An 11500-nucleotide genomic window follows, 5' to 3' on the forward strand; every position below is an offset into this window, starting at 1 on the left:
TGTCTGGTGAGCATCGGGTCTGTGCACCAACAAAGCATCTTCATCCACCGTGATGAATTTAGCATTCAGTGGAGGCAGAGATGGACATTGATTCATCCATCAACAGAAAGTTAATCAACAACATTTTCGGGGCCATTGCACCTTCATAGCCAAAGATTGAGTTGACCAAAAATTAGTTGAGTAAAATATTTCTTTCTATAGTTCTATTTTTCTTTTGCAAAATGTCCCTCTCCCTCTTGTTGCCTGATTCGCGCCTTAATGTTTGTGATTCCTTCAGCATTATATATGATTATCTTTCCCTTTACAGTCTTTTCCATTACATAACCCACTGTAAGAGCTACCATATGTATTACCCCACTTCTAGTGTGTATAATGTCCTCAGATCTTCTTTCACTTACTCAATCTTTTCTCCACATCTGCCTGCCGGTTCTCCCTCCCCAACACTCCACTCCACCTGGTGATTGTCGGGTCTTCGGGAGCAGAATCCAAGCAGAGTCCTCGGCTTTTGAAGACATGCTTCGCGCTGCAGCGGGCATCGCCGACAGGCTCGAGATCTCATCGCAGGCCCTGCAAGCCTCGTTCACCAAGCAGCTGAAAGACATCGTCAAAAGACATCACTAAAGAAGTGTTGAAAAGTTTACAAAAAAACCATGTTTACACACAAACACACAAACACACGAGAAACAATTTCTCAAGGTCAGCCATTACATTGTTGGTAAGACTCAACAAAAAAGAAGGTTGGAAGGTTGACACCATGTGAATAGTGAAAGAAAATCGAGCCTATTATTTTCCATCCAGCCATAATTTGCGAGGTCAAACATGGGAACAGTATGTGGTTTTAGCTTTGAGTCGAGTTGAGTGTTTATGGATCAAACCAGATTGGCCTTCAGAGGCCAGACATAATGACTCTGTTGGACTTCTCCAGAGGAAGCGGCCATCTGGTTCAAGGTTGGGGATGGAGGCCAGGACACACTTAAGATGACTTGTGTGCTTCAATGGAGATTTTGTTTTTGCAACAAGAATAGAGAAGACTGCAACGAATAGAGCTTTTTTACAGTAGGATAGATGTTGTTCAGAGAAAAACTACGCAAACTGTGGCTGTGGGGCAAGAAATTGTATAAACGATTAGACGGTTCCTGTCATTCGGAAGAAATGAGCATGTTATAAGCTCTTAAAACAGAGAAACTCTGAATATGCACATTGTTCACGAATCCATGCAGATTTATGTGGGTTTTTTTGATTGGCAAATCTGAGCGTAAAGCTTTAGCTCTGTGTCTAGTGCCACTATTCATCGCAATTCTTCTCTCTTTAACCCTGCATGGCTCATGAGAGGGAATGCTTTGATATTGGCATCAATGAAATTTGTAATAATATGAATTAGTGCTATGCATGATATGATATATGTATGTTCCTGTAAAGAGCAACAAATAACAAATCAGGCAATTTTTTTCTAAAGCTTTCTGTTGGCATGGGTGTCATGTGTGCACAGCTTCTACTCAAAACACTCTCAATTTTTGTATTTCCTTTTCTTCAGTTTTTTTTTTTGGGGGGGGGGCTAAAGCACATTCATTCAACTAGTCTGCCCTCTAGCTGTTTTCATGAGGGACATCCCACACTCTTCATTTAATATTCAATTAAATCAATCAATAGTCAGTCTTCACTCTTTTGGAGCAAACAGGCTCAAGTCCCATGCAAGTTACAACTGTGAAAGTGAATCCAGTGTGAGTGAGTGTGTGTGTGTGTGTGTGTGTGTGTGTGTGTGTGTGTGTGTGTGTGTGTGTGTGTGTGTGTGCGCGTGTGTGTGCGCGCGTGTGTGAGCAGCAAAAGGGAGACAGGAGGAGGGACTGTCAATAGAAGCCTACAAGAGGAAAGATGAGAAATACTCAGATGTGGCTGTGTCTTCTCAGGGAGCATGATGCAGCTCTGCGGACCTATAATGAACCATAGAGGTCTTTGAGAAAGCTTCTAATCATGGGGGATAACTATATCAAAAGAATTATAATGGCCATCAAAGTCTTAGATTGTGCGTAAATCCTTGGCACGCTGCGCTAAAAGGTGGATACGCTGATCCATTACGCAGCAGAATCGTTCCTATGATTTAATGTCCAGGCTTGTGCGGGCAGCTTCATGACACTGGTACTTACAGTCTGTAAACAATAACCCACATGTACAGTAGTTCTTCAGTGTTGCGCCGCGATTCAGCACCGAGTGACGGACAGCTCTCCGGCTCAGTGCGCGTAAAACCGAGGGTGCAGCAGCCGCCGGCGCGCAGAGTGAGCAGCCTGGGCGACGCGTCTGTCGATGCTGAGCCTCGGGTGGAAAAAGACGGCAAAGTTCTCCAGCCAGACTATCTCCTGAACTCCCCCCCCGCCCACAGATAGAGGGGGAGAAGAAAGAAACAAGGTGTTTTTTCTCCATGTGGGAGCGGCAGCGCACAAGTTGAGCGGACATGCCGCCCGCGCTGCGAGGATGACGGGTTCCGCTCCCACGGTAACGGAAACATCTCCGGGAGGGAAGTCGGACTCCTGCTCGCCACCGCCGGCGAACAAAATGGGACACGACCACCTGTTCTCGCCGAGGACGGCTGTCGTGTGGTCGCTCCTGCTCGCTCACTCAGGTCAGTTTACTTTTTTTTAAAACGTTTCCTCTGGGTTTTCCGCGCGTCGTTCGCCAAAAGTGTGACAAAAAGTGCGTTGACGTGGTGACAACATGAGCAACACGAGGGGGAGGTGGGAACGGAGCATTGTGCCAATTCTGTGTTGATGCGAGTGCTGCATTTTACCAAGTAATAAACTTAAAATGAAAATGGTCCCTAGACCAATAAGTAGTAGCCCGCATTTCAATCTTCATACAAGTCCCATGAAGCTCTTCTAAAGTCAAATTCGCAAAAAGTATTGTGTGTGACACAGAGATTTATATTGTCACTCACTCAGCATAAATGTGATTATCTCCATGTTGTAAAAAACCTCTATGTTTCTCTTCCACGGCAGAGTAAATTCATTATCCCTTGTCCTTGGCCACACTAATTCAGAGATAGTCAAAGAGAAGCACTGTCCTTCTCAAATAAAATATTTAAATCCCCATAATATTTCATAATACACAACAGGTGTCGTATTTAGACAGAAGACACTTGAAGCTCGACAGAGGAAGTTGGGGCAGTTCTGTATTTGGAAGTCGATTCAGGAGCTTTGCGCAGACATGGACTTTGACCCCAATGCAAGTCAGGATTTTGTGCATAAACTAGTAACACAGCCTTTATCCTCTCGCTCCATCTCTACATGCTCCAACACTCAACTGGTGCTGCTACTTGCTCTCATGCCAGTACTTCTCCTAATGCCGCTGACAAGGTTCAGCTTTTCCCACTGGAGCCCTGCAGTGTTAGTCAACTCACAGGAAATTGTTGCATGTTTTTTTTTTAATTTACTGAACTTTTATCTGAACTCAGTATCTGACAGCCCAATTTCCCCAAGAGTGCCTCTGGCCTGAGAAGCTGCTGACTCGATGATCCAAACTGGTCAATGTTTTATACACCCTCGCCAAGGGGCCTGGCCACGGTCCAACATCCACGGCCCCGGTGTGCTGGAGCTGTCATCTCAAGTCTCTGGCTGGCAGGAGGCTTTGATCTATGGCACCCAAGAGCCCTTCTCAAAGCCCCCCCACCCCCCCACATCTGGTCCTTCCCAGATGCACACACAGATGAGCATGAACCGCCCCGACTGTCGAGAGAGCAGATAAGAAGTCTCTGGTGCACGCTCCTTTGCCAGATAGAAATTAGTTCATGTTTGCGGGAGACGAGCCCAAGTGTACCTTGGGCAAAATAACAGTGAATTCTCACACTATTTATCATGTCTAATATGTAATAGTCCTGAAATATTTTTGCCGTAGAACCCCGCAAACATGATTCTTTTTAAGACAAAATTGCCATATGGATGAACGTTCTCCAGTGTTGCATGTTGCAAGTCTAGCAGTTAACAAGGCACAATTAATAATTTAAGAAGATTTGCATGAATCCTTCTGTTAGCTTTGCGCTGCATCGTGCACTGGACGATCCTGGCTTCCCTCCACTCGACTGTCCTACACTTGTTGGTTGTAAGGACTTGTCATTGTTGGCTTCAGAACTACAACTCACCCATGGACAGGCAATGATGTGGCCATGGCTAATCGACCATGACTGCTGCCTAGACGCAGGTGGTCCAGGGTCTCATTTTGGGATCCTTGATGTGAGCACATGTCATTGGGCTGCGGTACACCCTTGTGACACCAAAAAAAGCTACAAGGGGGAGTGGGGGTGTTAATGGCATGTAAACCCATTAGAATCTCAACGGATTTCTTTTGTGTTGATTTTTGGAGGTTTGGTTTTAACATGTGATGTTTCCACATTTCTATAAATCATTTATGTAAATGATTACCGAAGCATTTCCCACACATAGGTTCTTCTTGGCCACCCTGGTAGATTAAATGTAATCATGTAGTTATAAACAAAGGCCTTAATTTTACAAAAATATAGGGAGTAAAAGCAATAGTATAAAGTGAGTATGCTTCTTTTCGAATCAATGACTAATGCAGGTCCACATATTGTACACACCAAAGTCTGCCCGACAGATCTGCTGATATTAGTTCAGCACTGCTGTATCATTGTCTGCATATATCAACTGACTGGTAACACGTAACTCCAGTACAGTTATGCCAAATATATATTTCAAGTAGTTGGGAAAAAGTACCACCATTTTTTTTTGTTTTATGTTTGTCATAACGCTGAGATATCTTGGTCACAATTCTTCAGAAAAACGAATACAGGTTCCAAAAATCCAGAGCCGGTTATCGGCTGTAGTTTAAAACAGGTGCAAACACATCGTCACTCAAGTGAAAAGTGTCAGTTAATTGATTCGTGCATCGGTTGGAACAGAGTGACAGGCAGCTCGACAATAAACACCCTCCGCTGCGGAGGAATTAGCTCACCTCCACTTAACACTAGCGAGAAACGATGTGTGTAATTGACTCTGACGACGCCGATGAAGGTGGAAGCTGTAATCCCAGAGGGAGGGGATTCCTGTCTAAATCCATGCTGTTCATTCTGCAGAGGAAACAACACGGTGACTCAGATCGAGCTCGTGCATAAACCTGTCTGGACTGCACATACAACGTCTACTTGAATAAGCCCACTCTCGCAGTGCAGCCACATGCACATAACAATAACACCTAAGAAGATTAAGAGAGAGGTACTGTTGAAATAATGTTGGTGTCACAGGGAGAGGAGATACTTCCCCAGGCTCCACCTGCTCAAATTTTAGCAGGCGACCCTCACGGGGTCCCCGATCAAGAGAACAAAAAAATTTGCCAAGAAGCAGAAAAATCGATAAGACGCATAAATATAAGATGTTCTCGACACTCATCCTCACTCCCAAAAGCTACATCATCACCCCAGCCTGATTTACTGCTGTTTTTTAAGTGAGGATTAGGGCAGAGAACATGGATATGATGTGTTCAACTCCCTCACTTCTGTCCTCTTATATATTACACCATCAAGTATCAACTGTTGAATGCCAAGAAAACAAGGCCACAAGTTAAACTAAAAGTCTTATTAACCAATTTAGATGTTGGAGAAACTCTATATTGTATTTCCAAGAGAATTGGTTACAATAAATATTTTGTTTTTATTAACTTCACATTTAAATCTTAAATTAAAAAGATGAAGGGTGAAATTTCATCCGTGTGGAACACTGAGTGAGTCTGACTGATTTATAAATTACATACATTTTTGTATTGTATTTGTCTTCTGAAAAATCCGAACAGAGACAATTGTTTTAATTGTTGGAAATAATGTTTCCACAGCTCTTTGCTATGACAAGACGCACACGCACGCCGAGGACGACCTCTTCAAGACGCTGTTCGCCGGTTACAACAAGTGGTCGAGACCTGTGCCGAACATCTCCGACGTGGTCATTGTCAAGTTTGGACTGTCCATAGCTCAGCTCATTGACGTGGTGAGTCTTGAAGGGTGGACTGTTTAACAGCATGTCAAAAAAGGAAGAAAAAAAACATTCACAGATTTGTAATCTCTAAATACATGTTCTTTTTGGTTTAGTTGCCATCTTTCCTTGGTTGTCTTCACTTGCATTCATTTTTTGCAGAGTTATGCGCTCTCCGGGGCACCATAGAAAACCCCTTTGATGAAATTTGGATTCATGATGGAAAACAAAGTGGCACATGTTTCAAGGTCAAACTGAGTAGCAGACAGAGTTTTGGTTTTGAAGAGCAATAACCTATCCATAGAATTTTTAATAAGTACAATTAATACCCAATTGTTGACCCTGTACCTAAAGCAAGTTTGATTTATGTGGGGGGGGGGGGTTATATTCATGTTTTGGCTTTTCTTACATACAGTAACAAAAACAAACTTTGGAAAACTACATTAGGCACCTCCGTCACAGCAAAAGCTGTTCACCATCAAGTGCAGCCATCAAGTTAGTGAACTTGCTGCGAGCTATATTTGGGTCAGCTTTGACAATCCTCCAGAAACCTCTCAAACACATATACTCTTCTGTTCTGCACCTCGAACTGACAGACGTAACTCTAACGTCTCTGTCCCTCTCTCCGTCTGTCTGTCAACTAGGATGAGAAGAACCAGATGATGACAACCAACGTGTGGCTTAAACAGGTTAGGAAAAAAAAAAGTGTCTATGTTTCATGTTTTTTTTTCTTTCAAAAAGAGGGGATATGCTTGTATAAAGTATTAAAGATGTGACATTTGACAAGGTTTGTGAAGAACTGAATCGACTGGTGTGACTATTAAAGGATCACAGCACCAAAAAAAATCATCCCTGTTGTTTGTATCTGCCAGGAGTGGAACGACTACAAGCTTCGCTGGAGACCGTCTGACTACGACAATGTGACGTCCATCAGAGTGCCATCGGAGCTCATATGGGTTCCAGACATCGTCCTCTACAACAAGTCAGTGGGATGAGTGTAGTAAGAACTAACAAACCTTAAAACTAAGGCCGCACGAACTCCTGATTATTCTGTTTATTCACTGATTAAAGGTTTATTCTGGAGAATTTTGCAGATATTCAGTTTAAAATCATTGAAAACAAAGCAAATATACTAGTTATCACATTCAAGAATCATGGGAATCATGTCTATTAACTAATTGATTAACTGCCTAATCTTTACAGCTTTGCTCAACATTAGCACTGTATTTACAAGGTTTCATGATCAGGTCATGGCAACTATTTATGTCTATTACAATGAAAAAGCAACAATTAGATCCATCACACTGATACCTCTGGTTCTAATAGATGCCTGGTGACTGAATGAAATAGGGAAGGAGGATGGCGCCATCTACTGGCTTCAAAAATACATCTGCTCCTTTGTTCTATACCTGGTCATTTTAAATTTACAAATAGCATACAATACTTTTTCTGCCTCTGTAACTACTACGACGACTAATATTGATGCAGTTAATTTGTGTTAAAAATGTAGTCAACCTATACGCATGTTTTGCTTAAGTGTGAAATCTACTGTACTGTGAAATTCTCCACTATTGATAATCGTATCCCTTCTCCTATCTCATGGAGATTAAACAGAGGAGGTTGATAATGGGAGTTCTGCTCAGTCGAGCCTGTGTAATCGCAATCTGTAAGTGTAATTTTAAAAAAAGGTGTGAGACTGATGGAATGGTAAGGACTTGTCATTAAGTCGTCGGCTGACGTTTTAATCGGCAAACTACAATTGGGGAGATCATAACACTTTTTCACTGGATGGTTTCTAAAATGAACAAGGGGGAGGGGAGGGTAGCAGGACTTCACACAGTGCAGGATGTGATTGTTTATCTGCTATTTTAGCCTTTGTTCTCAGATATTTAAACCTGGGGGTCTCATACTGTACTCACATGACGACTTCCGATTTTCCAGTGCCGACGGCGAGTTTGCCGTGACTCACATGACGAAAGCCCACCTGTTCCACACGGGTAAAATCCGCTGGGTCCCACCTGCCATATACAAGAGCTCCTGCAGCATCGACGTCACCTTCTTCCCATTTGATCAACAGAACTGCAAAATGAAGTTTGGCTCTTGGACCTATGACAAGGCAAAGATTGACCTGGAGCGTATTGAGAACACGGTGGATCTCAACAACTACTGGGAGAGCGGTGAATGGGCCATCATCAATGCTGTGGGAACATACAATACAAAGAAATACGACTGCTGCCATGAGATCTACCCGGACATCACCTACTTCTTCATCATCCGAAGGCTTCCCTTGTTTTACACCATCAACCTCATCATCCCCTGCTTGCTGATCTCTTGCCTCACTGTCTTGGTTTTCTATCTGCCCTCAGACTGCGGTGAGAAGATCACCCTGTGCATCTCTGTGCTACTGTCCCTCACCGTCTTCCTTCTCCTCATCACAGAGATCATACCGTCCACATCCCTGGTAATCCCTCTCATTGGCGAGTATCTCCTCTTCACCATGATTTTCGTCACCCTGTCCATCGTCATCACCGTCTTTGTGCTCAATGTGCACCATCGGTCCCCCAGCACTCACAAGATGCCCCGCTGGGTCCACTCTGTGTTCCTGGACATGATCCCACGCTGGCTGTTCATGCGACGGCCTGCGCCAGACGCACGGCGACGCAGGCTGTTGCTGCTCCAGCAGGAGACAGCTGCTGAGCGGCGGCAGGCCCGGATAGCTGGATACAAATCAGGCAACTGCCTCAGCACCTCGGCAAACTGGTTGAGAGACGGTACCGTGCTGGAGGACCCCGACAGAAGCTGTTATGAGGATTTAGAGCTTGGAACACTGACATCTTATTTTTCCTTCCGTCCGCCTTCGCCCAGACCTCCAGGGACGACTCCTCCGCCGCAGAAGAAAACCCCACAGAACAGCCAGAATCGACAGGAAGCGGCCGGAGGGACAAACAGACAGTTAACCGGGGCCAGAGTCAATCCCACTCAGCGGCCAACTAAAGTAGAAAACACTGTTTCAGACTCAACATTCCTGCTTTCACCAAGTGTTGTGCGTGCATTGGAAGGGGTGCACTACATTGCAGACCACCTGAGGGCCGAGGATGCTGACTTCAGTGTGAGTATCAACATCTGTCATCTGCATCTATTATCATTAAAACACTTGAAACTAAATAAACCATTCATTTGTATCAGTGCTGACCTGCAAAGATTCATCCTTTTCAATCACGTACAGTATATTTTCCTTGTAGTATGAGGAATATGTAAATGAACGCATACAGTGTACTGTAATGTAAACCACACATCTAAACTGGCGAGTAAATGTATGTTAAGTCCTTGTAATTTGAAGATTCTTTAGAGTGCAGTAGATACTCTCAAGCTCATCAGCACCCCCATGACAAATATATCTGCCTGTAAATAAACTTAGTACAAACAACGACTTTGCCATAACTGTATAGTGGGGTCAAATACCTCAATCTGGTGACATTAACTAAAAGAAAAAAATACGAAGGAATTCAGGAATTTCTCCGACAAGATGTGCAGATTTGCTACTATTTATGCTTTCTCTGTTGCTCTTCACTCTACTCAGGTGAAAGAGGATTGGAAGTACGTCGCCATGGTGATCGACCGCATCTTCCTGTGGATGTTCATCATTGTGTGCCTGCTCGGGACCATTGGCCTCTTCCTGCCGCCCTGGCTAGCTGGCATGATCTAACAACGCTTGTAAAAAATAAAATAAAATGTTGAATATATATATATATATAGAGAGAGAGAGAGAGAGAGAGAGAGAGAGAGAGAGAGAGAGAGAGAGAGAGATTTTTTTTTTTTTTTAAACACCTAAACACCTAAACTCTTTTTAATCACCTAAAGCTAAACTCTGCTTCAGCACTGGGGGGCGTGACTGAAGTTTGTGAAACACCTCAAAGTCCCACGGGGCCACGAGCTCTTTTTAAACACCACCAAACCGAGATTAGGAGAAATTGGAAGTAAAAATGTGCAGCGTGTATTTCCCTCTCACCGGCGGGTCTCGAACGAAACCAGGTCACGGTCTCTGCAGGGGCAGTGAGAGGATACCCCCAGACTCAGCTGTCAACATCCGGCTGAACTTCCTCCCCCAGGTCTCACCTGTGGCTGGCACATGCTAACGTTAGCATGTTAACAAGCTAATGTTTACATGCTAAACGTTAGTGTGTGAGTGTGTGTGTGTGTGTGTGTGTGTGTGTGTGTGTGTGTGTGTGTGTGTGTGTGTTAGCATATAGCCACATAAGCATGTTAACAAGCTAATGTTAGCATGCTAAACGTTAGTGTGTGTGTGTGTTAGCATATAGCAACATAAGCATGTTAACAAGCTAATGTTAGCATGCTAAACGTCAGTGTGTTAGCGTATAGCCCCTTTAGCATGTTAAGTTATGCTAAAAACACAACATGGGAGCTAAGTCGTGTATAGCGCTAGCAACAGTGCCGGGTGGTTACACAAATGTTGGAAGGGTTTTTTTTTTGTTTTTAAGTAGTTTGACAATTTAAAAGTCAGCATTTAGTAATTTTCGGCGTCTTACCGGGGCAGCCAGCGGCTCGACATCAGGCAGTGGGAAGAGACTGGTCCTGGTGCGGCTCGGAGCTGTTAGCTTGAGGCTGCTAACACAAGAAACATCCCTCCGGCAGACTCCAGATGTGTCGTATTTACATGTTGGTTTGTTCGTAGCGGCCTTCCCAGCCCTCATGTGTATGCAGGAATGTCCAGGGTTTTGTTTGGAGTTGTTGAAGTGTTTGTGAACAAAGGTCTTTTGACCCTCTTGGAGGTCACTGGGGTTAGCCCACTGGAAGACTCTTATGTGATGTGAGGTGCCAGCAACATGGGCCGAGGAACGTCAACAACTGTAACTACTTACTGCTGCTGTTAAGTTACAAAAGACGAGCAGTGCAATTCAATTTTGATAAGACATCAGTTTGATTGTGTTGAACTAGTGTTGGTCTTCAGTTTTTCTAAGACCCCCCCCAAAAAAGGATGCTCTCCATGTTCCTATCATACAAGATAAAGATGAGAAGACATTACATTTTGCAATTAGTTATCCATTTTAAAGAAAAATATACAACAGGAGAATTTGTATTCATGAGTCTGCCATTCGCCATTCTGTAGGTGCACACAAAAATGTCGACACGTACAATGTGTGGCAGGGAGCACAATAAAAGCAGAACCTGTGCAATGTCATGCGAGCCAATTCAATTCAACAGCCATTTGACTCATATTACTTTTTTATGAGGACTGTGGTAATTTCCAAATAAAAGCCAAATGTTTTTTTGAGTTCCTGCATGTGATCACATTACATTGCTGTGCAGGTTATGCCTTTATTGTGTCTATCACTTGTAAAAAAAAATGGATTAAAGCGAAGGTAACCTTTTCTTGACACAATGCTGAGTCACTTATAATAACTTCTCATAATAAAATCTATCCGTTTGGCCCTTTGGTCTGTTCTTAATCTGCGCAATTATTCTCTTCCCAGTGGGACCAAATGAGCACAGGAAGATAATTAATGCAAAGC

General features: G+C 43.6%; 1 protein-coding gene across 2 annotated transcripts; it reads left to right on the forward strand.

The window, feature by feature from the left end:
* The first annotated feature begins 1040 nt into the window (after window positions 1–1040).
* Window positions 1041–11425, forward strand: chrna2b (cholinergic receptor, nicotinic, alpha 2b (neuronal)). Of its 2 annotated transcripts, none has more exons than XM_035617171.2 (6): window positions 1041–2617; window positions 5833–5984; window positions 6614–6658; window positions 6842–6951; window positions 7911–9078; window positions 9550–11425. In XM_035617171.2, exons 1-6 carry the CDS (start codon window positions 2470–2472, stop codon window positions 9673–9675), a joined length of 1749 nt encoding a protein of 582 aa, XP_035473064.2. In that variant the 5' UTR covers window positions 1041–2469; the 3' UTR covers window positions 9676–11425. The 2 variants fall into 2 exon arrangements, with proteins under 2 accessions (XP_035473064.2, XP_047184461.1); XM_047328505.1 differs by lacking the exon at window positions 1041–2617 and adding an exon at window positions 6385–6464 and having other exon boundaries at window positions 5867–5984.
* Window positions 11426–11500: the final 75 nt, after the last annotated feature.

Source organism: Scophthalmus maximus, chromosome 18 (genome assembly GCF_022379125.1).
Source record: "Scophthalmus maximus strain ysfricsl-2021 chromosome 18, ASM2237912v1, whole genome shotgun sequence".
Classification (NCBI taxonomy): Eukaryota; Metazoa; Chordata; class Actinopteri; order Pleuronectiformes; family Scophthalmidae; genus Scophthalmus; species Scophthalmus maximus.

Bases quoted from the DNA above. Each gene is read 5' to 3' on its own strand.
- chrna2b (XM_035617171.2), top strand. From the start codon at position 2,470: ATGACGGGTTCCGCTCCCACGGTAACGGAAACATCTCCGGGAGGGAAG. The intron at 6,952-7,910 runs GTCAGTGGGATG...CCGATTTTCCAG, and splicing joins GACATCGTCCTCTACAACAA to TGCCGACGGCGAGTTTGCCG. The intron at 9,079-9,549 runs GTGAGTATCAAC...CACTCTACTCAG, and splicing joins CCGAGGATGCTGACTTCAGT to GTGAAAGAGGATTGGAAGTA.